The sequence below is a fragment of the Monocercomonoides exilis genome (genome assembly GCF_001643675.1).
Source record: "Monocercomonoides exilis strain PA203 chromosome Unknown scaffold4-2303458, whole genome shotgun sequence".
Lineage (NCBI taxonomy): Eukaryota > Preaxostyla > Oxymonadida > Polymastigidae > Monocercomonoides > Monocercomonoides exilis.
The window spans coordinates 1,763,523-1,790,364 of NW_027150549.1; the positions used below are offsets into that span (position 1 = coordinate 1,763,523).

The window sequence follows — 26,842 nt, forward strand, 5'->3', positions numbered from 1 at the left end:
GTCCCTCATCAGAGTGGTGCATCCACACCCACCTCCACATCCACATTCACATTCACATCCAGATCGAGGCAGTTTGCGTGCCGGATTTGTCGAAATGTTGGAGAAACGCAGATCTGAGAGCGAGACGCTTTCAACAAACCGCGAAGAAAGAAATGGAGGCGCAGATGCCTCGAACGAAGAAAACTGCGAAGAGCAGACTGAAACCCAGCAAAATTTCGTTGAAGAACCCCCGGCTTGTTCCGACGAAAAAGTCGTGCAGCTCGGCATGAATGTGAATTCGAGGCACTTTGCGAAATGTTTGCCAATGAAGCACAGCTTCCGCTCAGCACTATCGCGGAGGCATCGGCCTTCTGACAAAACGTGCACCCAACAAGCGCAACACTGCTTTCGTCTCTCGCAAATATCACATTTTCACTTCCATCAGAGATCAGCACCAGCCTTCTCAAAGTCACTGAGGAGTTCTTCACAATCATCTGCCCTTCGACAGCACTCCGCTCCTCCGCCGAGCCCTGTTTTCTCGTTCCCTGCCCGTTTCGCAATGACCCGTCATGGCGTTCCCCATTTCCCCCTTCATCCCTTCCTCCAGTCATTCTGCCAAAACCGTTTTCAATCTGTTTTCTCCAAAATACTCCCCTTTCCACAAATCCTTCGCCACCACCCATTCCAGCATCACCACCCCGCACCGAATATTTGTTTATTCCAAATCCAGCCCAGTGCCCGTTTGTCTCCTCCGGAAATGGTGGTGCAGGAATGTTGTTTTCATTTCTTCTCCCCTCGTTTCCTTCCTTCAAATCAACTCCTGCACCCTCCCGCAAACCGCTCCACTCCATGCTGCACACAACCCCAGCAACTGCTATCACCAGAATGCTTCGACTCACACCAGCATGCATGTTTTTCTGATTGTTGAAAATCTTCCACTTTTCTTATGGGTCCATCCAACCATATTTTTTTCTTCATTCTCATTTTCTTGAATGCCTTTTTTTTGAAGCATTCCCATCGCCCCCGGCTGGTGAGAATATCTCCCTCAAAACACAACATGAGCATCACAAAAACACAAGGAAAAAATAAATTCGATTGACAAAAAATAAAATAAAAAATAATAGTTAATTAAAATAAAACAAGATAAAATTGTTTTTTTTTTAAAAAAAAAAAGAATAGAGCCTTTTCGAAAATTAACGTTTCCTCAAAAACGTATGATCCCCTTTGTGGCTGAAGCAAAGGAGGCGGCTCCATCAGAAAAATAAAATAAAAGTGCATGAGATGCATTCACAACCAGCTCACAACAAACAGAAAACACTCTGAATCAACGAAATCGAACATCAGTCTCGCAATCTTGCTTCTTCTCCATTTCATTTCATTTGCCCAAAATATGCATCTCCTTTTTCGTTGCAGCTCTCTCAAATGTGCTGATCAAGACGTTCAAACAATGTTGACAGAATCACAAATATATTCTCACAAGGAAAGAAAGTCGAAAAGCTGGAAAGGCAAACCAGTTGACCAAACAAAACAATCGCAGCTTGTCAGCTCATCAAGCATCGCTTGTCAAAGAAAAAAAATACAAAAGAAAAAATACAAAAGAAAAAGAAACAAAAGAAAAATTCTTTTTGTTGAGTCGGAGATTCAAAAAGAAATCAAACAATTTCTTTTCTTTTCTTTTTCTTTTCTTTTCTTTTCTTTTCTTTTTTTCCCTTTTGGCTCTTTCGTTTCACCAGCATCGCTGAATCCCCATCCAACCAATGCCCTTCAGCAGCTCCATCAAACAGAGTCTGAAATGTTGGAACGGCTGAAAACACTGAGCTTCTTCTTCTTCTTCTTCTTCCTCCTCCTCCTCGTATCATCATCATCATCATCATCATCAGCCAGAGCAAAAGCGTTGCCATCAATGGAACTGATGCTGATTCCTGTGGCTGAGCACAACACATTCCATGTGCCTTCATCGAATATTCCCGCACTGGCTTCATTTCCTCCCTCAGCTCAACACTTGCTCCTTCTCAAACACTCACCTTCTGTGCTTCCGATTCAAAAATCACCAGCAGCAATCACCTTTTTCTGATTTCATTATCATTTCCTCATTTATTCTTTCTTTCAATTTTTCATCATTTTTTTTAATCATTGTATCATTTCTTGAGCTTTCATCGCCTTTTCATTTGAAGGACATGCCATCACTTCTTTTATTCATAATCCTGATCATTCGCTCAGATAAATCATATTCCTTCAAAATTTCCTCATCTTATTTCCCTTCTTCATCGAATGAAAATAAACCTATTTTCTTTAAGAAATTGCAGATTTCTTATTTTCAAAAAGATTTTCTTCAATCGTTTCATTCAGCTTTACAAAAAAATTACTCATCTTTTCTTTGCATTTTCTCTTTTATTTCTCCATTTTGTATTCATTTTGCACAGATATCTGAAAAATCTTGTTTCTTCATTTTGCTTCCAAGCTCTTTCCTTTTCCATTTCCAAAGCAAAAGTCTGTTGCTCTTTTTTGCACTGCCTTTGTTCTCCTCCAGCATTTGCAAATCCAATCAACCAAGGAAGAGACGAAGAAGAGGGAAAGGAAGAGGAGAAGAAAGAGGAGAAGGATGATATGAGAACAAATGAAAATGTGACAACAATCTTCTCTTTCCTCTCTATGCACACTCCACTCTGTTCTCCCAACGTGTTCAAAATAACTCATCACCTCAGCCATATTCAGTGATTGGACACGAAATGAATCAATATTGGTTTTTTATCGGATATTTTGTAGATATGACAGCTGACTTTGCAATGTCTTCTACTAATTAGAATTCGTTTGCTTCCACTAATGCGGTTTTGTTTTCATCTTGATTCACGCTATTCGCTGTGGATGTAAATTCAGAAGGTGTTGAAGAAGAAGAAGAAGAAGAAGGAGAAGAAGGAGAAGAAAAAGGAGAAGAAGAAGAGGAGGAGGAGGAGGAGGAGAAGAAAGAGGAGGAGGAGGAGGAGGAGGAGAAGGAGAAGAAAGAGGAGGAGGAGGAGGAGGAGGAGAAGGAGAAGAAAGAGGAGAAGGAAACTGGGTGGATGAATAGAAAGAAGATGAGTAAGGAGGAGGAGGAGGAGGAAGAGAAGAGGAAGAGGAATGAGTGAATGGAAGAGTGAAAAGTTTTGAATTTGGAACAATTGTCATTGGAACAGAATGAGTAAGAAACTGCACGGAAGATGGATAATTTGGACTGGACAAATATGAAAACATCTTCTTTGCTAATTTTGATGGTAAATGGACTGAAGAACGTGAGTGGTTCTGCTCGGACATGTACTCTTATTCGCGTTCCTGCTCATCTTTTTCGTGTTTTTGTTTCTCTGATTGAAGCAGCTTGTCTTTTATCAATTTTTCTAAGTCATTTATTTTTTCAAACTGAAGTCAAAAAAACCAGTGACGCAATACCAAAAGAGAAAGAAAAGGAAAAAGTGAAAGTGAAATTTTGAAATTATTATTTCAGAAATAGTTCGAGTAATTTTTATTTTTTAAGGATTTCTTTCTTTCTTTCTTTCTTTTTCATTAATTTTGAAAAAAAAATAAAAGTGAATAAATGGTCCAAAAATTGGATAACACACTTTAATTTGATCAAATATTTCAATTATCGTCTGTTCTGTCCTTTCACATTTGTTTTGACATCACTCGAATTGTTTTCGTCTTTGTCTCGAAATCCACGCAGATATTGGTAAACTAATTATTTTCACAAAAAATATAAATTGCATCTTCACAGACAAATACACTTAAGGCGGATTCACCATCAACGATAAATGTGTTGAAATGAATTCAAAATCCCGCATGTGTTTGGTTTCGCATATTGCATTAATCTTCCTTCGCCATCTCGAATTCTTTCATCTTCACTCAGCCTCGAAATCTTTTGCAATAGAATCTTTTTCAATGCCCAATTGACAATGCAGCCCAATGTTGTCTTGATAAGGTCTCTTATGCGTTATTATCATGCACCTAATCATCAAAAAACTGCGAATTATTGAAAGCTTGTTTCCCTCCATCAATCTTCCTTCAGCCTCAATAAGCAACTCAAGAAACGAACAAACAACAAAAATTTCCCGATAGCTTATAACTTCACTCAAAATATTTAAAATTTAAACATTCACAAAAACCAGCAAACACTCTGAAATAACAGAAAAAATCATTTCTGACAAGGAAAGCTTCCAGATAACTCTATATGTGAGTGCTAAAATTGAAATGCAAATGTTCAAATTAAAAATTGGAGGGACATCAAAGCACGCACACGATTTATTATAAACTGTTTCTTTTTTGCCTCTTCTTTGAAAAGTTCTTTAAAAAACAAAATTACCTCTTCTTTATTCCACTCAGAATAGATAAATGGACATTATTTTAATATTCAATGCAACACAAGCGGGATATTTTCCGATATGTTTAAAAATCCATTCGAAATTCAATCCAGATCCTTGGAATAAATTATTGTTATTCTGATCAGATAGAAATTGAACTCTTTTGTATTTAGCTAAATATAGCCTGTACCATTGGCTTCTATTAACACCTTTTTTCACACAGATTTTTACAAGGCAAAGGAATTGAGTTTGACCTTTATTTTTGTTTTGATAACAATTATCAATAATGTTTGTTGTTTTTGTTATTTTGTTTTAAATATGATGTTTCGCGCTAATTGAACTTTCTTACAACAAACAGAATGGAAATGCACAACAAATATAAATCCAATAATGATGTTCAGGAGCTTTCCCTTGCAGAGAAATTTTCAAGTTTGCATAAATTGCGTATTTTCAGAGATCTCATATTTTATGATTTTTGATGATTGAGGAAGAATTGCTTGATCAGTTGGATCATTGCAACGAAACAGAACAGAAGCAGAAAATCCCTGAAATGAATGAAATAATTGATGGAATGAATAATGAAGAACTCAAATCCATTTTCACCGAAGAAAGATTCGACAAAATATACAAAATGATTGAAGAAAAGAAAATGACAATGGAAAATGTAATTTTGCTGCTGAAGCATGCTGGAAATTGCAATGTGCTAAAAAATGTTTGGAATCGATGTTTTGAAAGATCTTCACTGAGAGGAAGATTGATGAAGATGATTATTGAAGAAGATAAGAAAAATGAAGAAAAGAACGAAAAGCTTCTTGTTGACCTTTGCGAATGCTATATTTTACCAAGCTGCAGCTTCTCATCTGGATTACTTTCAATTTGCGTGCCTTGCCTTCTGAAAGCTGCATTGAAGAAAGAAGAAGATGAGGAAACACAAAAAGAAGTGGAAATAGCTTTGCTGGCGCTGAGCAACCTTAGCAAATATGTTGTTTGAACATTTCTATTTCCGTTTTGAAGCTATTGATTTTTTTCGATTTTTATTAGAAAGTTCCAAAAGAACTTTTCCTTGATGAAATCAAGGAGATCATCGAATATCATCAGGAACATCACAATCTGACACAACTTGCCTATCAATCAGCTTGGCAGTTTTTGATAAAAAGATTTATCAGAAACAAAAGCTATGAAGACATAGTGAATGAACTGCATTTCGCAAGAGAAGCATCAAGAGAATTGGAAGAGTTGTCGAAATGTGTGGATTGGAAGAGAAAAGAAGTAAATGGAAGAATAGAATTGATAATAATCAGGAGATGGCTCAATAATACTGCTTATTACCTTCAATTATTCAGATTGTGGAACGAGGAATTGGTCGGACTTATCGGCAGCATTGTTCAGGTGTTTCGCGCATCAAGGTGCAGATATGAAGAAATTCGGAGATGGTGCATTTATTCCTTGAGAAATGCAACAGAAAATAGATTTATGAAAGTTGAAGACCTTTTGAAAAGTGGTGCTATTGATGCTATTTTGGAGGAGATGCAGCGGCGAACAGTGGATGATGGAAAGTTATTTGATTGCTTGTTTTTCTTTTTGGAAATTTCAAATCGTTTTAAAGAAGAAACTTATAATGAAATGGTAAAAGTTCAAAGAAAAGAATTGAAAAAAAAGATATTTGAAAGGATGGAAGAAGAAGGATTCGAAGATTACATTGAGAGTTTTCACAAATTATTTGATTTTTTTGACAGAAAGTATGGTTTTCCTACCTTTTCGTTGAATGCTTCTGATTATTTTGTGAATGTTTGAACAAATTCATTTCAATAATAATTGAAACTCCAAAATTGTGTTCTCTTTTCTTTTTTATTCATTTCACAAAATGGGGAAAAAATAATTTGATAAATTTGAATATAGTTTTTATTTCCTTTATCAAAAAAATAAAATTAAATTAATTAAAATAAAATTTAATAAAATAAAATAAAATAAAATAAAATAAATAGAATATATTTTCAATTAGTTCCATGCAGAACCTTCGTTGAATGGATCATTGCCATCAATCTTCTTCAACACGATTCGCTTTATTATCAGGTATTCAATTGTTCAGTTATTGCCTCTTGAAGCTTCTGGATAACTCTGATTTTTCTCTTTCTCATCGCATTCTCGATGAATTCGAGAAGGAAAAGGAAAAGAATGAAATGAAAATTCTTAAGAAGAATGCAAAGGCATTTCAGGAGAAATGTTTGTTGAAGAATGCAGTTGTCAACTTTATGAGTTCCATACACAACAGCAAGAATGGTGGAAATGAAGCTAATCCAATGCCCTAATTCAGAATGTGAATGACAGAACAAAGTTATTCACGATTAATTGCTCTTCGCATTCTTTTCATTTTTTGTTCAGTTTTTCATATCTCTTTGTTCTTTTCTTCCCCATTGCCTTCCTTCGCTTTTCTCTTCATTCCTTTTATCTCTTCTTCTTGAATTATTACACTTGTCTCATTCATTTCGTCTCAAAATGCAATTCTTCATAATTTCACTCAAATTCCATTTCTTTCTCTTCCTTTTTCTTTCATCATTCTGTTTTCTTCTGCTTTTTCCAATTGATGGAGAAAGAGAAGACACCTCACTCACATTCTTTTCTCACTATCTCATCCAAAAGTTCTGCTCCAATTGCATTTCCTTTTCAGCTGCTTTGTTTCCACATAAATAAATATTTCTTCATTCATCAATCATTTTCTATCCTTATTCTGTTTCCTTGACTGATCTCCCTCAATCTCCACTCAAAATTATTCTTTTCCTTTCTCTCTTTTTTTCCTCTCCATTTTTCTTCAATTCATGAAATGTTCCAAAAATCTATTCTCCCAAACCCCCTTTTTTCTCAAGCCCAATACAAAAGCAATGTATTCATGAAAATATAAAACCTATCATTTTGGGTTGTTGAGAACGAATTGAAAAGACTAAGCGAATGAATTCACAGCTTTAATGCAAATGATTGATGTGTTCGATGGAAAAGTCTTCCTTTGCCTTTCCTATTCGTTCTCCAATATTTTTGTTTTCATAAACATTCAAAATGAAGAAGATAAAGAAGATGATGAAATTCTGTTTAACATTCTCATGCCTTTTTTGATGATGATTATTGAAGAACAAGAAGAACGAAGAAATATCAGATGTTGAGCGTTTCATGTTTGTTGATGGCTATTCAAGAAGAATTTGAAACAAAATGTGTTTTTGGAAAATGGTGAGGAAGAAGATGAAAATACACCAGGAATAAAATTCCTCTCTCTGTCGGAGTCGCGTGTAGTGAAGTTGAGCCAAATGAGAAGAAGTCAGCAGTATTTCTAGCAGAATATTCGGAAAAGCGAATCATCAAAATTAACAGCGCTATCAGTAAATACATTTTGTGTGTTGAATGAAACAAGTTATTGACCATTGAAACATTTCTGCTGCAACTAGTGTGCTATCAAATGAAATGATGTAGATGCAGATAAATCTTCAATTGACGAATTTTCACAACATTTTCCTGTCACCTCATCTGAACATTCAGCTATGAGTCACTTTTTTCATTTTTTGATTTCTCAACCGATTTGATATGGGTTCGCAAACAAAAAATGAAAAGTCTTCTTAAAAATGTTGTCATTCACCATCCAAATTGAAGTTTTAAGAAATGGTGCATATTTGTTGCTGTTGTGTTTTAGTCTATTTCTTCTCTTTTCAAATCCAACTTTCAACTAAAATTTCAAATATAATCATCCTCTTTCTTTCAACTGAAATCTCTTCCATCTTCTCAATTTCATATCCTTTCCGTATCCTATCTCAAAGAAAGCTCTGCATTCTCATTCTCATTCTCTTTTGCATCTTCTTTCATTCTTCTTCCTCTCTTTCTTATTTCAGAATATTTCCTTTATCAAAAAATGTCATCATTTTCTTCATTTCTCTCATAAGCTCTGACACTTGTGCTAAATATGAAGAAATTCAATCAGTTGAAGTGGATGAAGAAATGAAAGAAGAAGTTGTATGAAATGTTGTTGATATGTTTGAAGAAGAGGAAGAAGATGAATAGATTGAATAAGACGATTAATTGTTGATAATTGAGAAGATGAGAGCCAATAAATATCAACGGAGAAATTCATTGAAATTCTCTTCTTCAGGATTTTGTCTTTTTCTGGCAAATAATATCCTTTGAAATTCATAACAATTTCAATTTGATTCTTTCTCTCTCTCCAACCAAAAAAATGAAATATTGAGCGATCCCTTTTTCATTCCATCTCTTCCTTTTTCGCTTCCCTTATTTCACAAAAAATCATCTTTCCTCAAAAATAATTCTTCTCCAAAGCCCAACGCCAGGCATCTTCGTAACATATCATATTTCATCTATTTGTCTTTATTTTTCCTTCCGATCTTTTCTTTTTATTCTTCAAAGTCATCTTATCCCTTATTCTTTCAGCATTCTTAAAACAAAATAATAATCACTTCGAAAAAATAACAATATCAAACCTTCTAAACATTTTTTTAAGCAATTTTCTATATTTTATTCCATTGGCAACTGTTTTTTTTAATTCAATTTGATTATTTCTTCCTTTTTCAAGGGTTTCATCGTCTGATTCGCCAACCATCCTTTCCATCAGTTGTTTCTCCATCAAATGCATCGATTTCCCTTCCTTCTGAAAAATGTGAGATTTATGCATTCAGCTCAAATTCCACTTTCATCATTGAAAAATATCCTGCTTTTCATCTGAAAATATCATCTCCAATTCCCTTCCCAATCCCTTCACTCTGGACACTTTTCGTATGAATTCGCTCTCCCAACTCGATGGTCAGCCTGCACAATGAGATATCCCGCTTTCAATCATTTTCATTCTTTTTGACCAGCTGCCCCTAAAACAACACAAAAAAACATCAACAGGTTAATATTCATATAAATAAAATAAATAAAGAACAAACTGCTCATCGACTGTTTTTTGCCAAACAGCCTCATTTCCACAGCCATCATCATTCAAAAAATCAATCTCTTCATTTCAGCTTTGGAATGGTTGAATACAGCATGGAATGCATCTCCACAAAATATATCGTGTATCTCACTGGAGCGTCATCTCAGCCCGCACACATTGTGGTGGATGTGCAGAGGTGTTTTTTCTGTTTTTGGCATGATCATCTCCTTTAATAATATTCTCAATGATACAAATCAATATTTGAGGTTTATCTCATCAACACCTGGCACAGGAGGGATATGGGGCAGAGAAGAGATGAAAGAATATTTTTTGTGGCAGGGGGTGGGAGTTGAGTGTTTTTTTGGAATGTTAATATTTCGAGAGGGGTTTTTGAATGGAAGAAATTCTGAGACAAAGGGATGGGGAAGGAAAAGGCGGAGATTTTGAGAAGATAATATAGTAAATACATAGAGAAGTTGCTGAGGATGATGAAGAAGGTGTTTATTGTTGATGAGAGAAATGGATTTGAAGAGAAAGAAAAGAGGGCAAAAGCGGGAAGGAAGAAGAATATTCTGAAGTGTTCAAATGGATGAGAGGTATTTTTTATGAGAGGAGAAGAATATTTTATGGAAGAAACAGGGAAAGATGAAGAAAAGGAGGGGATTGATATTTTCTGATGATTTTGGGGGTTGAATGGAAGAGGAAAAATAGAAAGGAAAAGAAATTGAGAGAGATTTTCATTTTTTGTTTCTAAGTGAATGGCAGTACAATTGCAAAAAGAAAGTGAGTTGACTTTGGAAAAATACATCAAGAGTGATTTCCATAATCTGTTCGTCACAGATATTGTGATTGAGTTTTTTTTAACCAATCTGAAGTTTATGCATCAAATGAGATGTTTTGGTCAATCAACGACTTCACGCAAAGATCCCTCGTCATCTTCTTCAGAAATGTTAGTTGACTGATTGCGCATTTCTCTGTCACCACAAATATTCCCATTTTTTTTCACTTGAACTTCTTCACCTTCTCCTTCTCCATCTTCTTCTTCTTCTGATAATCCCCCTTCATTCAATAAATCATCTTCCTCATTTTTCTATTTGCAAACACAAAATTCGCCTTCTCACAATTCACTTGCTTATTCAGCGAGAAGCACGCCTGTTACGAATCGCAAAGCCAAAAACACACAAAGACTTCTTCAGTCAAATATTGCTTCTTCTTCTTCTTTGACTTCAACCTCTTTCTCTTCTTCTTCGTCTTTCGTCTTCGTCTTCGTCTTCTTCGTCTTCTTCGTCTTCGTCTTCTTCGTCTTCTTCGTCTACTTCTTTTTTTTCTTTTTCTTTTTCTTCTTCTTCGTCTTCTTCTTCTTCTTCTTCTCCTCCTTCTTCTCCTTCTTCTTCTTCTTCTTCTTCAACACCTTCTGAATTTACATCCACAGCGAATAGCGTGAATCAAGATGAAAACAAAACCGCATTAGTGGAAGCAAACGAATTCTAATTAGTAGAAGACATTGCAAAGTCAGCTGTCATATCTACAAAATATCCGATAAAAAACCAATATTGATTCATTTCGTGTCCAATCACTGAATATGGCTGAGGTGATGAGTTATTTTGAACACGTTGGGAGAACAGAGTGGAGTGTGCATAGAGAGGAAAGAGAAGATTGTTGTCACATTTTCATTTGTTCTCATATCATCCTTCTCCTCTTTCTTCTCCTCTTCCTTTCCCTCTTCTTCGTCTCTTCCTTGGTTGATTGGATTTGCAAATGCTGGAGGAGAACAAAGGCAGTGCAAAAAAGAGCAACAGACTTTTGCTTTGGAAATGGAAAAGGAAAGAGCTTGGAAGCAAAATGAAGAAACAAGATTTTTCAGATATCTGTGCAAAATGAATACAAAATGGAGAAATAAAAGAGAAAATGCAAAGAAAAGATGAGTAATTTTTTTGTAAAGCTGAATGAAACGATTGAAGAAAATCTTTTTGAAAATAAGAAATCTGCAATTTCTTAAAGAAAATAGGTTTATTTTCATTCGATGAAGAAGGGAAATAAGATGAGGAAATTTTGAAGGAATATGATTTATCTGAGCGAATGATCAGGATTATGAATAAAAGAAGTGATGGCATGTCCTTCAAATGAAAAGGCGATGAAAGCTCAAGAAATGATACAATGATTAAAAAAAATGATGAAAAATTGAAAGAAAGAATAAATGAGGAAATGATAATGAAATCAGAAAAAGGTGATTGCTGCTGGTGATTTTTGAATCGGAAGCACAGAAGGTGAGTGTTTGAGAAGGAGCAAGTGTTGAGCTGAGGGAGGAAATGAAGCCAGTGCGGGAATATTCGATGAAGGCACATGGAATGTGTTGTGCTCAGCCACAGGAATCAGCATCAGTTCCATTGATGGCAACGCTTTTGCTCTGGCTGATGATGATGATGATGATGATGATACGAGGAGGAGGAGGAAGAAGAAGAAGAAGAAGAAGCTCAGTGTTTTCAGCCGTTCCAACATTTCAGACTCTGTTTGATGGAGCTGCTGAAGGGCATTGGTTGGATGGGGATTCAGCGATGCTGGTGAAACGAAAGAGCCAAAAGGGAAAAAAAGAAAAGAAAAGAAAAGAAAAGAAAAAGAAAAGAAAAGAAATTGTTTGATTTCTTTTTGAATCTCCGACTCAACAAAAAGAATTTTTCTTTTGTTTCTTTTTCTTTTTGTATTTTTTCTTTTTGTATTTTTTTTTCTTTGACAAGCGATGCTTGATGAGCTGACAAGCTGCGATTGTTTTGTTTGGTCAACTGGTTTGCCTTTCCAGCTTTTCGACTTTCTTTCCTTGTGAGAATATATTTGTGATTCTGTCAACATTGTTTGAACGTCTTGATCAGCACATTTGAGAGAGCTGCAACGAAAAAGGAGATGCATATTTTGGGCAAATGAAATGAAATGGAGAAGAAGCAAGATTGCGAGACTGATGTTCGATTTCGTTGATTCAGAGTGTTTTCTGTTTGTTGTGAGCTGGTTGTGAATGCATCTCATGCACTTTTATTTTATTTTTCTGATGGAGCCGCCTCCTTTGCTTCAGCCACAAAGGGGATCATACGTTTTTGAGGAAACGTTAATTTTCGAAAAGGCTCTATTCTTTTTTTTTTTAAAAAAAAAACAATTTTATCTTGTTTTATTTTAATTAACTATTATTTTTTATTTTATTTTTTGTCAATCGAATTTATTTTTTCCTTGTGTTTTTGTGATGCTCATGTTGTGTTTTGAGGGAGATATTCTCACCAGCCGGGGGCGATGGGAATGCTTCAAAAAAAAGGCATTCAAGAAAATGAGAATGAAGAAAAAAATATGGTTGGATGGACCCATAAGAAAAGTGGAAGATTTTCAACAATCAGAAAAACATGCATGCTGGTGTGAGTCGAAGCATTCTGGTGATAGCAGTTGCTGGGGTTGTGTGCAGCATGGAGTGGAGCGGTTTGCGGGAGGGTGCAGGAGTTGATTTGAAGGAAGGAAACGAGGGGAGAAGAAATGAAAACAACATTCCTGCACCACCATTTCCGGAGGAGACAAACGGGCACTGGGCTGGATTTGGAATAAACAAATATTCGGTGCGGGGTGGTGATGCTGGAATGGGTGGTGGCGAAGGATTTGTGGAAAGGGGAGTATTTTGGAGAAAACAGATTGAAAACGGTTTTGGCAGAATGACTGGAGGAAGGGATGAAGGGGGAAATGGGGAACGCCATGACGGGTCATTGCGAAACGGGCAGGGAACGAGAAAACAGGGCTCGGCGGAGGAGCGGAGTGCTGTCGAAGGGCAGATGATTGTGAAGAACTCCTCAGTGACTTTGAGAAGGCTGGTGCTGATCTCTGATGGAAGTGAAAATGTGATATTTGCGAGAGACGAAAGCAGTGTTGCGCTTGTTGGGTGCACGTTTTGTCAGAAGGCCGATGCCTCCGCGATAGTGCTGAGCGGAAGCTGTGCTTCATTGGCAAACATTTCGCAAAGTGCCTCGAATTCACATTCATGCCGAGCTGCACGACTTTTTTCGTCGGAACAAGCCGGGGGTTCTTCAACGAAATTTTGCTGGGTTTCAGTCTGCTCTTCGCAGTTTTCTTCGTTCGAGGCATCTGCGCCTCCATTTCTTTCTTCGCGGTTTGTTGAAAGCGTCTCGCTCTCAGATCTGCGTTTCTCCAACATTTCGACAAATCCGGCACGCAAACTGCCTCGATCTGGATGTGAATGTGAATGTGGATGTGGAGGTGGGTGTGGATGCACCACTCTGATGAGGGACTGCTTGTTTTCATCGGTGTGTGATGTGTATGATGGCGGGATTGTCCCCTCCCTCAACAACCCCATGGCCTCTTTGACTGCCTCGAACACCTCGTTTGTCGGGTGCTGCCGGACACGAAATGTCGAATTCATTGGAAGCGAAGATGATAAGAAACATCCAGGGCGACAAAACGAGACAACTGATGGACAGAACACATTCACCTGGTGCGAATGGAATGGGTCAAAAACAGTTGGAGGAAATGAATCATTTGATGATGGAAAATCATGTGGAGGGGCAATATGCATGTTTAATTTGGTGAATGTTGATCTTTCTGTAACATATTGCGTGTTTAATGATTGTGTTGCATTCAGTCGTGGCGGAGGGATCATGTGTTATTTGATCAAATCTTTGCAAATGGAAAATAATATATTTAATGCTTGTGTCTCGAAAAATCACTATGGAGGAGGAGGCGTGTTTGTTGGTGGGATAAGATTGTGTACCTGGATAAGCAGATGTGAGTTCATGGAGTGTAAAGCTCAATTCGACGGAGCAGGATTGAGATTAGATAACTTTAGTTATTCTGGATCAGAATGCATCGGAACAGAAAATGAAGAAGGAGAGAACTCGTATCTGTTTCAATGTAATTTCACTTTGTGCTATCTTGCATCAACTTGGAGTGGAGGGCTGTATTGTCGAAATGTTCCTGTTGCATTCAAAATGAGGAGCATTCGTTTTATATCATGCTCCGCATCTTCAAATGGAGGTGGATTGTTTTTCTATCCAAATCAAACAACAATTCCTTCTGATGGAATTTTTTGTTTTTTTCTCTTCTTCCATGGATGCAAATGCCGAACCACTTCAACTCCATATGGTCATGATGCAATTATTTATGAAGAATCATCCTTTTTTCTGAATGGAAATCCATTCTATGAATGTTACACAACCAACACTGATAATCAGAGAGTGTGCTATTCATATAATTATGATGGTTCAGGATCTGGTTCATTTCAACACACAGAAAAGAAGGAGTGGCTGAAGACAGGTGTTCTTTATCGTTATGTTGCTGCTGATGGAGGTATAGAAGACAAGCTGTGCGGAATAAATGAAACGAATGCGTGCAGAACCGTTGGCGTTGCTGTTGGTTTCAGCACGGCACAGACAAGCTTGGTGGTCACACTCATGGAAGGAAATCACAGAAAGGAAGTCACATCAATAGACATAGGGACAAAGAAGATTTCGGTCATTGGGAAAGGAAAAGAGAAGAGTTCGATTGGAACTGAGGCACTTTCATCAACAGAAGCGCTGTTCGGCGTGACAACGGGCCATCTGAGAATGAGCCATTTGAAGGTTGATTGCAACTCAAATGCAAATCCTTCGCCGAGTGTGGTTGTGGTATCTGATGGGAGTGGGTCACTCTCATTGGAGGATGTTGTGATCACCACGAGTGTTTCTTCAGGAGACTATGTGATGTCGTCGTCAGTGTTTGTGGTGCCGCTGTCGCAACTGTCGATGGCTGATGTGGAGATAAAAAACATGAAAGTGAGCCGGCCTGTGTTTGCAGAGCCGTTGTCTGGCGGATCGGCATTGGGAGAGAGGGTGCTGGGGAATGTGACGATTCGGAATGTGAGTCGGACAGGAGGAAATGGGGTTGTGCTGGAAAAGACTGTTGATGATGGGGAGACATTTGTTGTGAGCAGTGTGATGATCGAGGAGTGTGTGTGTGAGGAAGGGAATGGGGGAGGGATCTATGTTTGCTTGAAAGACAGTGGGAAAGTGGCTGTGAATGGGAGCTGTGTGATTGATGGGTGCGAGGCGAAGGGTTCAGGGGAGAGTTCAGAAGGGAGAAGTGAAGGGAGAGGGGGAGGAATAATGATTGTGATAGAGAGCAGAGATGGTTCGTTGAAAATTGAATCAGGAGTGGAGTTTTCAGTGGAAACAGCAAATCGAGCAAAATATGGGAAGGATGTGTTTGCGAGCTGTGGGAGTGGAGTGTTGTTGGAGACAAAAATTGATGCAACTTCATTTGGGTTTTTTGAGTCAAGTGAAATTCCATCAGATGTGTTGAAGCTGAGTGGGAGTGAGGATGGGAAAGAAGATGAAGTGATTCCATTGTTTGTGTATTTGTGTTCAATGGGAACAAAAGTGATTGTTGATGGGAGTGGAGGAATTGGGAGGGACCACAATCATTGTGGATTTGATGGATTCAGATGTTTGACAATTGATTATTGTGCGAACTCAAGATTGAGCAGCACTGTGAATGAAATTGAAGTTGTCACATATTCATCAATAAATGATGAAATTGCTATATCTTCACTTGATGTGAGCATTTCAGGAAGAATAACATCATTGGAAGAGGGAGAGAGAATTCTGGTGAATGTAAGTGATGGAGGATCAGACACACAAGATTGGCTTGTTGGATGTTCGACTTCACTGACAATGAGCAGACTTTCATTTGTTGTGAAAAATCAGCTGAATTCAAGGAGAAGTGCAATCATTCATTCAACATCATCAACACTCAACATGACGAACTGTTCAGTGTCATTTGAGAGTGGGGCATTGATTGACGGAAAGATAAGATACAATGTGATAAACATTGAGGGAGGAGAACTGATTGTGAATGGATTTGTGATGGAAAGTGGAGTGACAATGAATGGAAAATCGCCAATAGTGGTCACAAATGGAGTGAAATTGGAGATTATGAACAGCCGAATGAGTGATGTGGAAGTGAAAGGAGAAGATGGGGGATGTTTGAATGTGGAGATGGAGGATAATGGGAATGTGAAATTGGAGGAATGCAATTTGTCATCAGTGTGTTCAAACGGAAGTGGGATGAAAGGAGGAGGGATGAAGATATCAGTGGGGAAGGGAGGGATGTTGGAGATGAAAAATGTGAAGTTATCGGGATGTGTTGTTCCATCAGAGGAGAGTGATGAGGGAGGGAAAGGAATTGGAGGAGGGATGTTTGTGAAGCTGCCAGATGAGATGGGATCATTTGTGATGGAAGGAATGGAATTTGAGGGATGCGATGCCTGGAAAGGGAAGAAAATGTTTGTGTCAGGATGGGATCTGAGTGAGATTGTGGATAAGGAGCACTTGAAATGGGAGATAAAGGAAGAGGAGTTGGAATGGTTTGATGAGCTGTGTGGATGGGAGAGGAAGACGACAGGCGAGGAGGGATATGTGATTCCGCTGGTTGTGTATTTGTGGAGGAACTGGAGTGGGGATGGGTTTGTTGATGGAGAAGGAGGAGGAGACTTCAGTGGGTGTGGGTTTTGTGAAGCACCATGTTCATCGATTGATCACTTGATATCGCTGAGATATTCGCCACTTGAGACAGAGGAAACGACGATCAGGATCAGGCGATTCTCTTGCATCAATCACACCATCTCGCTGTTGGCTCCGTCTTCAGCACCACTTCCAAGACCGAGCATGGGGATTGAGGGAGAAGAAAGAGGAACGATTGTGAGGATTGGGGAAGGGAATGCAGAAGGAGCGGAAAGAGCAGTGATTGCATCTTGTGTGAGGCTGACGATAGAGAATGTGTCGTTTGATCTTGCAGGTGAGCTGGGGAGGCATGAGTCGCTTGTGGGATTGTTATCGTCGAGTGGATGCCTGTCAGTTGGGCACTGCTCGTTTGTTTGTGGAAATCCATCAGCTGAAACGAAATATTGCTTGATGGAAGTTGAAGGCGGGACAGTGAGGGTTGAGGAGTGTCTTCTGGATCAGTTCATCCTGCTGGGAGGGTTCCTGAGATTTGCGGCAGGGGTTGAGGTTGTTGAAGTGGTGAATGTGTCGATTTCGAACACAAAGGCAGCGAGCTGCAGCTTGATCTCGTTGAGTGAGGCGTTGCATTGGGGCAGAGCAGGGAACGAAGAGGATGAAAAGAATGAAAAGGCAAAGACGATGCTGCGAGTGAATGGGTCATCGTTTGCAAACATCACGTGTGAAGGCAACAGATCGTGTGTGGTGTGTGTGGATTCGTTTGGAGTTGGGGTTGTGTGTGTGATGGAAGGGTGTGTGCTGACGAAGTGCATGAGCGAGAGGAGCGAAGAGGGAGGAGGGCTGAAAGTGTGCTTGAAGAGAGGAGAGTCGGAGGTGAAGGTGGGTGGGTGCTCATTCGGGATGTGTGTGTGCTCAATGCTGAAGGGAAGGGGAGGAGGACTGATGATTGATGCACTTGACCCGAAGGGCAGAGGAGCAGGTGCATTTGGGGCTCTTGGGGTGAGGCTGGAGGGGATGCGATTCATGATGAATGATGCGCATGTGGGGAAGGATGTGTTCATCCGGTGCGAGTCGATCGACTCGCAGATCAATGAAAGGCTGTTTGTGCTGGATCTGAGCCTGGAGTCATTGAATTCGAACAACTCGATTTGTGGGAGGGATGCAATGAATGAGATTGATGTTGATCTGATTCCGCTGATCACATTCTATTATTCGGCACAGGTGTTTGTGAATGGAAGGGGGAGTGACAGCAGGCAGTGTGGAGCTCAGAGCAACCCATGTGTGAGCATCAACTGTGGGGCTGATCACATCCAGGAAGGGGTGATGAATGCGATTCTGATTGATGGAGAAGGATTTGTGAGGAAGGAATGTGTGATTGGAAATCTGGTTGTGAGTTCATTCAAAAAGACACAGGCAATTGTGAAATTGAACTCCAAGATTGAGAAATCGGCTGAAAAGGATTGTGTGATGGAGTTTGTGAATGAATGTTCAGTGGAGAGATGCTCATTCCAATTTGAAGATGGATTTGAGTCAACACACAGCTGCAACATGAAAGTGAAAAATGGTTCAATGGAGATGAGAAATTGTGTGTTCTTCTCTTCCCCAACAACAGTTGAGGATATGAAGTTGAACAGTTCAATTGTGAGTGTGGAAAGTGGAGAGCTGAAGATATTTGATTCAGCATTCAGGGATATTTATTCAACAACAGCAGTGCTTTCATTTTGTGAAGAACAGAATGTGATTATTGATGAAACAAGAATATCGAATATCGAATGTGAGGGAGATGTTGTGAGTGTTGGAGGGAAAGCGAAAGTGGAGATGAAAGAAATGGAAGTTGAGAATGTGACTCTGTTGTTGAATGGATGTGTAATTGGGATGGATGATGCTGAGCAAGAAGTGAGTGTGCTGAACAGCTCATTTGGAAAGTGTGTGAATTCGGCGGATAAGGGAAGCATGATGCAGATTAAGAATTCCAAGGATGTGAGGATTGAGATATGTGTGTTTGATGGAGAAAAAGATGTGGAGAGAATAAATGAAGAAAGTGAAAGAAATGAAGGATTGTGCAAATGGAATGGCTCGTTGGTTGATATTGAGAAGAGCAATGTGGAGATGAGGGAAACAACAATCAGAAACGGAAAGAATGGAGGGTTGTGGGTGAGCGGAGGAAGTGTGAAGATTGAAAATGGAAAGTTTGAGAACAACAATCCATTTATTGAGGGATACCCATCAGCTCGAAGGAATGTGATCTGCACAGGGAATGGGGAATTGGATGTTGTGAGTGTGAAAGGGGGTGATGGGGCAAAAGACAATTCTTCTCTTTGGATTCTGAATGATGGATGTGATTTGAGAGGGATAGCAGGAGAAAGAGCATCACCATTCTTCATTCCAGTTCTGGACAAGGTGTCTGTGAAAGAAAAGGACAGCGATGTTGTTTTGAAATTCGAGGGATCTCTTTTTGTGCCATGTGATTTGTCATTCAGGGTTGTGTGCAAAACAGGGGATGTGGAGTTGGTTGAGACATACCCTTTTGAAGAAGATGGTTTTGCATCAGAAACGGAAGTGAATGGGGTGATTCCATCAGAAAATATTTCAACGATCGGAGATGAAACAGAGGTGTTTGTGATGATATTGTTTGGAAAACAAAGGGCTGCGACTTCTCCGCAGATTCTGAAGAACAAAACAGAACCAAATTATCTGAATGATAAAGTGGTTGAAAGAGGAAAAGGAGTGAAATCTTATTGGTTGCTCGTTGTTATCATCCTTGTTATTTTGTTTTTGATGGTTCTTATTGTCGCAGTTGCATTTATTGTTAGGTGGAGGAAAGTGAAGGAAAGAAATGAGGAATTGCAAGAGATTGTGAATGATACAGTGAAGAAGGATCCGAAGGCATTTGAGATGGTTACGATGGAGATGTCACCAGAGGAGCAATGGAGAAGAGCGGAGAGGGAGACTGAGAAGAAGAATGAAGAGAGGATAAAGAAGAGGGTGTACGAGAAAAGCTTGGGACACTCCGAGTCATCTGAGCATCTTCTATCTGAGAGTGGCTCAACAGAATATATTTTGGGGAGAGACTCAGACAAGATTCCTCAATGGATGCTGGAGAAGGTTGATGATGAGGAAGAGACGAGGAAAAGAACTCCATCACCATCCATCTCATCCACTTCAACCACAGACACTTCAGACACAGAATCCACATTTGTTCGATCGGAGAGTCTGTGCCCCACCACATCATCGATGTCGAATCTGGTGGATGCGATGGACTGTTCGTCTCCTCATGAGAAGCTGATTCTTGATCTGCGAGACTCGTTCTTCATGCTGCTGCATGGGAGGAACAAGACGAAGGAGATGCCAATTGGGAGTGTGGAGGAGCGGGAGGTGACAGGAGCACAGGTGCTGTTCTGGGTGGCGAATCTTGCTCTGCACTCGTTCGATGAGATGAGCAATCCTCTCTCGTCTCTGGAGAATCTGAGTCCGCACATTGTGCTGTTCTCGGAGCACATGGACATTGCCATTGCGCTCCACTCAGACTGCTCCTCTTCGTCAGAGGATTCGGACTCATCGTCGATCTCTTCGCTGAGCATTGTTTCGTCTTCCTCATCGAATGTTTCAGTGATGAGCGAGAGGTTCACCGACTCGCCACCGCCCTCGTCAGCGTTTGAGGACTGTGAAGACAACCGGGATGAGTGCAAGCGGTGGAAGGCGCCGGAGCTGCTGATGAACAGGAAGATGTGTGCGACAAAGCAGTCGGTTGCGTTCTCGATTGGGATGATGCTGTGGGAGTGTGTGACGCTGGAGATCCCGTTTGGGGAGTATGAGGCGGGGATAGCAGGAGACAAGATTGTGAAGGGGGAGCGTCCTCGGCTGGATGTGGTGGAGAACACAACATATGGGAAGCTGATTGGTGTGTGCCTTTCGCCTGGATGGGAGGGGAGGCCGATGCTGAGCGAGCTGAAAAAGGAGTTTTTTGCGCATTTTCCAGCAGAGGCGAAGATGCTCACAGTGTCAGATGCGATTGACCTGGAAGAAGAGGAAGGTGGGAAAAATGAACACAGCGGGAGAGAGGAAAGCATCATTATTGATGATGGGGACAATGGAAATGACGTTGGGGATGGTGATGAAGGGGAAGGAGAAGACGCGAAAACAACAAGGCGGTGATTTCTGTGATGGATGAAAAAGAAAGCAACTTGATGCTTGTTTTGAAGAAAGATATTGTTTTTGATTTGTGAATGTTTTGTGATTTGTGTTGTGTTTATTCATTGTTATTCACAAATCAATGTTTTTCATTCATTTTTCGTTTTTTGTTTTGAGTGTGTGTATGTATGTATTTTAACATTCAAATACTGTTTGTATAACATAGTTTTTTGCTTCTGTTTTTTGTTGAATTTGTCTTTTTTGTTTATTTTGAACAATTTATTCGTTGACAATTTCAGTTAATGAGAGCTGGTTGGAGGTTGTATCTCCAGATGTGTCATTTTTTGTGGGTGAGAATCCTGCACCATTGCGTATGTTCTTCAGGGAATCAAAACTTGCCATTTTGCATGTTTCTGTCACTTTTTGTCACTTTTTTAGTTTTGTGAATCAACCAACACCTTTCAATTTTTTGTGTGATTAGAAGATGCCAAGGAGGATGATATGACTTTGATTTTTTCTTTTTTTTTCTGAGAAATGTTTGACTGGCAACGAAATCGAAAAGTTCTCTCCAAATCAACATGTTCACTGAGAACAATGAATGGGCATTGAGTCGAATATCTTCTGTCAAAATGTCCAAAATATGCTCAATTTTCTGCTCGGTTGTCAAGTTTTTCTTATGTTGAACAAAAAATGATTGACTTATCCTTCTGTGATCGTTAATATCTATTGAAACACAAAGAAAACCGAAAAAAAGAAACATTAGTTTTCAGTCTTTGTATTGTTCCAATTCTTATTCATTTGTTTTGGAAAAAGGAAAGAATGGTTTTTCATAAATGAAACGAATTGTGTGTGGAGCAAAACAATTTAGAATCAATATGTTGGAGATCATTTTTGAACTCACAATGAACTGAGGCTGTTGATGACTTCAAAAATCCTTTTCCATGAAGATGTTTCTCGAAACATTTATGTTAGAAATGTTCTCGTTTTCACTATCACAAATCAGTTTATGAAAAGAAAAATATACACTTTAAAAAGTTCTTTTTCTCTTTTGGAATGAGCATTTTTGAAATAGTATTCATAATTAATTTTAAAAGCTATTAACAAGTTGAAAGAAATCTTTGAAAGTTATGTTCATTCATTCAAACATTTGGTATAAGTGCACGATATGGGATTTTTCAAAACTCCTTAAAACATATTAATTTGTAATTAACATGATTACTAATCATCATTATTCATATTAAAAATTATCGGAAATGTGTGTGGATGAAAAATGAAAAATATAAAAAAAATAAAAAAAAATTTGTTATTGGTTCATAATCTGAAGTTTTTTCTTCTTATGTCTCGAGACCTGACGATTCTTCCTTAGTTTCTTCATCTCCCAAAATATCTTCAACATGAGGGATTTCTGAATCTTCAACTTCGACTTCCTCTTCCGCAAGATCTTCTGCTGGCTTTTCCATAGCTTTATTCTTAACGATAGTAGGTGAAATATCTTGAAAAATAAATTTCAAAGAAGTTTTTACCAGTAACATAGCTAAATAATCTACAACCAACGATTTTTTCACCACAGTTAGAGGAAATGATTTGCACAATGTTCTTCACTAGCTCAAGGAAGTATTAGTGCATGCGCCTGTAATATTATCAACAAAATTTCTTTTATGGCAAACAGTTTTATGAGTTTTATCAAATTGATTCAAAGTGCAGAATGCTTTCTCCTTGTCGCTCATAATTGTTGTTCGAAGCCGAGTTGTTTCTATTTGATTGGAAGAAGAGTTCATCTCTTTCTGAAAGGCGCAACTTTCACAAAACGAGTACCAGCTCCACTTTCCTTCAACCTCTCAACCCCACCAAATATCTAAATTTGTTCCTTTCTTCTTACCATCTTATATTTTCTTCTCCTCCACACAGCCTCATCAATTTCAACCACTTTTCCTTCTCCTCCTATAGGGTTTTGATGCAAATTCCAAATTTCCATGTGGGAAACTCTGACTATGCAACACCTAAATCCAACAGTTTTTCAATCCACTCCCAGCATTTTCGAAATGAACTTTATTTTTGTGCATCCCCAATAATACAAAATGGTTCTAAAAATCTTTTCCAACCCTAATTTATTCCCAGAGAAAACTGTTTCATCATAAACAGATTTCTATCTATTACATTTTGAAAAGCACAAATATCTGCAAAACTTTTTTCTTTCAAGAATAATCATTTTTCTTCTGCAAAGGATGCAAATTTTCGCTTCGTTTTTCAGAACATTCTCGTAAAACCACCTCCACGCTCCGTCTTCGTCTGTGAAAACAATATCCAACTGATGAGGCTTAATTATCTGAAGATCCAGCATTGCCATTTCAATAAGTCAATTTTTATCACAACCCATAACAACAAAAAATTGACATTTTTAAAAAAATATTTGAAAGTTTTAATTATGGATTTCCGATGATTATAAACATGAATAATGATGATTTATTATCATATTAATTATATAAAAATATGATTCAAGAAGTTATGAAAACTCCCATATCATTCCCATATGCCAAACATTCATGCATTCACACAGGTGTGAATTATTTTATTCTTGAAATCATATTTTTTGAATCAAAATTTTCTGTGCGAAAATATGACATGAATATTCGTTATTGAACTCAGAATTGACAAGATTAGAATGACAGATAACTTTGTTATCTATTCATCACAAATAATAACTTTTGAAACAATTGTTACACATGAAACAGTTGATTGAATTATCTCGTGAATGATGAAAAACAATTCAATTATTAACACAACGAAAAAAGATATTATTTCTAATATAATTATTACCAACCACACATTTTCACACGCACACATACATTTTGAACAGGGTGATTATTTTTGAAAACATATTTTTTCAATCATAATTCAAGGTTCAAAAATATATCTTGAATATTTTTAAATAAAAATTGAAAAGTGAAAAGGCTTATTTGAGACATTTTTATTTTTAATTCTGTTTCAACATTTGTTTTCAAAACAATTGTTAGGAATTTTTTCATTTGAATACATAACTCTCCCCAAATACAAACAACCTTTTAAAAAACAACACCCAGAAACAAGATACAATTTCAAAAATTATCACTCATCTACATGGGACAAAATATGTTGCTTTATGAATTTTGTTCCATTCTTCTCAAACAAATATTTTTCTCAATTAAAAAATGTTTCTGTAATTATTTGCATTGATATGGTTGATTTATAATGAAATGATTGGAGAAAAAGTTTGGAACAAATCTCAGTTTTTTTCATAAATGAAAGAATTCTGTCCCATATTTTTCTTTTCAATGTTTAATCCTTTCTTTATTATTTCAATTCTTAATCTTTTATTCGTGAAAAATATCATTCATATTAAAAAAGAAAAGATTTATTTGAATCACATAAAACAAAATGGAAATATCATGAGAAAATGAAAAAAAAAGACCAAATTTGCAACAAATAAATTTATAGAAAAATGGAGTTCTTTTTTATTAAAAAATTTCTGATTTAACATACACATGCATATTGTCATTCTTAAATTTTCTAATTGAAACAAATGCAACTAAAATGAAAAAAAATCGAAAACACGAACCATTCAATTTTCACACATTAAAAAATTCTTTCAGACGTACTCAGTATATGTGCTCCGTCCTCCAATAATTGTGAGACTTTTATAATTGAATGTCAAAAGATCAGTTTTACCTTAAGAAATTAATATTGATTTCTTTTTTTCTTTATATTCGCACAAAGACTTTGCTCAGTTGATTATTTTAGCATTCAAAAATAATAAAAACTTCATCATTTTAGAATTAAAAACAAAAGAGGGCTTTATTTTTTTATTTTTCAAGTGATTCTTGCAACAGTCATTTACTGTTTTCAACGCAGGTACAGTTGAAACAAACCTCACGTTTTTTTGTAAAAAGTGAATGACTCATTAGGGGTAAACTGACAAAAGAATTTTCAACAGATTCGATTGTTAATGGCTGAATTTAAATTTACTTTTCCTGCATCGTTTATCAATTGCGAAATGCCAAATAGCAATACTGATGAAAATTGTCCACTCAAATCATATATTTTGAGAAGTGATATTTATTTAACGGAGAAGCCATCGTTCGTGACCGAATCATCATCCCTTCCATTTGTTCTTCATAACAATGATAAAAATATTCAAAATTTAAAGGAAAATATGCAGAAAAAAACGAAGGCATTCACAAACGAAAGTACAACAAATGTTTTAGGTGATACATCCGATTATTCTCATTTTTCTTGCTCAACCGGAAAAAACTGGTTTCGCTTTCCTGATAAACTTTTATTGAATGAAAGCCACAGAAGAACATCAAGCTTACCTACTGCGGATTCATTCGGCTCTATCTATTGCAATGAAACGGGATCATCAATGGACATTATTCGAGATGAGAAAACAAAGATTAATTATGAGTGTTTGCTAAAGAGATCTGAAACAGAATATTTCGACAGTTATCCAACTACTGAAGACTTTAAATTCGAAATGAAATATAAAAAGGAAAAATTATCAAGTCCCGATGAAAAAAATGAGAAAATTTGCGAGAGGATTACATGCAATCCAAGCGGCATTGCGATCGATTCGGTACTTAAGTCCAATTTTGCTGAAAATAAATTTGTTAATAATATCAAAACTTGTCCTTCAAATCAACATTCTCATGAAGACTCAGTGGATATTGATTCATCCGACTTTCTTATCAGAAAAAGGTGTTTTATTGATCAATTAGATGAAGGAACAAGAATGGATGGAAAAAGATACGAAACAGCGCAAAATGAGAGTTATGACTCATGCTCAGAATTCTGCAATGATTTGCATTTGACAGAATATTTGAGATTTAGGATTCCTTCGTCAAGTAGACAAGAAATAATCTGGTTCAGAGCAAACTTACTTCGAAAGTTGCCACCACTTCCAACATTGCTAGAAAAAAAGATATCAGCAAGGAGTGAAGAAGGCAATGAAAGCGATGCTTACAGTTTCTGTGAAAATGAAGGCAGAACCCAAAAAATAAGGTCTAAAGATTTAAGAACGTATTTGAAATACGCAGGCTCACTTGGTTTGAGCGATGAGATACAGACAGCTGTGAGACTTGAGCTTCGAGAGAGAGAAGCAGAAAATAGAAAGCAAAGGGAGCATTTGCTTTTGGAGGATTTCAATTTCAAAAAGAAAGTGCGCAATTATTCACAAACATATATGCATTCGCTTTTAAATGCCCAACAGAATGAAGCTTTTCAAACACATCCGAAAGAAATGACTCAAGAATTGTGCTTCAATGAACATATTTCTGAAAAACGAAATGCAGATTCCTTTGATTCAGAGTTGAATGAGGCAGAGAATAACATTAATCTCTATTCTTCATCTTGCTTGAATACTGATACATTTCTGTACAAAACAGAAGAAACGACCCCATTTCCGTTCAGTTCTATGCCTCGTTCTTTGAATATGAACTCAGACAAATTTGAAGAAAGTTCAACGAACAACAATTTACGTAACTTATGTTTTTCTGTTTCGCAAAAAAGAGTTGTTTCTCCATTTGATGATTGCTTGAAATATTCAACAACGTTAAATGATTGTGAACCGTTTCAACGCTTCTTAACTGATAATACCTGCCAAAGATTTAATTCAAACAAACAAATGTTTAACAGTAAATTTGATTTCAATGATAATGAATCAAATTCTCCTGAGCCGGATCTCTCCAACAAATGCTTTATTTCATTATTTAACATCATTTCGCTGCTGCCCCATTCTTCTTTCAGAGCGTCGCTTCTGTCTCGCGAAAGGAAGAAAAAACAACAACAGTTCCGCAACACAATCAGTTTGAAGCGGAAACGCATGTTTGGAAAGACTCCGATTCTTGTTCGCTTTTTGGCACCGTTTGATGAGATTGTGCATCTCAAGCAGTTCAAAAAAAGAAATCAGCATCCGATACGGTCTGTGCTGGTGAAGCCGATGGATGTGCCTTCTGAAGACGGAGAAGATTTCCAGACTGTCTGATGTG

At 37.7% G+C, this 26,842-nt stretch overlaps 4 protein-coding genes across 4 annotated transcripts; 2 read left to right on the forward strand and 2 right to left on the reverse strand.

Moving 5' to 3' along the window:
* Nucleotides 1-8: 8 nt before the first annotated feature.
* MONOS_17029 (uncharacterized protein) lies at nt 9-913 on the reverse strand (the record flags this gene model as incomplete). Its single annotated transcript, XM_067869908.1, has 1 exon — nt 9-913. The coding sequence occupies exon 1, from the start codon at nt 888-890 to the stop codon at nt 9-11; it is 882 nt and encodes a 293-aa protein (XP_067734856.1). The 5' UTR covers nt 891-913.
* Nucleotides 914-4,468: 3,555 nt separating this feature from the next.
* MONOS_16098 (uncharacterized protein) lies at nt 4,469-5,757 on the forward strand (the record flags this gene model as incomplete). The annotated part of the gene is made up of 5 exons (XM_067869010.1): nt 4,469-4,554; nt 4,666-4,736; nt 4,799-5,292; nt 5,349-5,553; nt 5,651-5,757. Exons 2-5 carry the CDS (start codon nt 4,667-4,669, stop codon nt 5,755-5,757), a joined length of 876 nt encoding a protein of 291 aa, XP_067734857.1. The 5' UTR covers nt 4,469-4,554; nt 4,666.
* A 6,635-nt stretch (nt 5,758-12,392) lies between these two features.
* MONOS_16437fu16701 (uncharacterized protein) lies at nt 12,393-21,322 on the forward strand. The gene has a single exon (XM_067869346.1). The coding sequence runs from the start codon at nt 12,600-12,602 to the stop codon at nt 20,844-20,846; it is 8,247 nt and encodes a 2,748-aa protein (XP_067734858.1). The 5' UTR covers nt 12,393-12,599; the 3' UTR covers nt 20,847-21,322.
* Nucleotides 21,323-22,156: 834 nt separating this feature from the next.
* MONOS_9304 (uncharacterized protein) lies at nt 22,157-22,797 on the reverse strand (the record flags this gene model as incomplete). Its single annotated transcript, XM_067879791.1, has 2 exons — nt 22,157-22,291; nt 22,729-22,797. The coding sequence occupies 2 exons, from the start codon at nt 22,795-22,797 to the stop codon at nt 22,157-22,159; spliced, it is 204 nt and encodes a 67-aa protein (XP_067734859.1).
* Nucleotides 22,798-26,842: the final 4,045 nt, after the last annotated feature.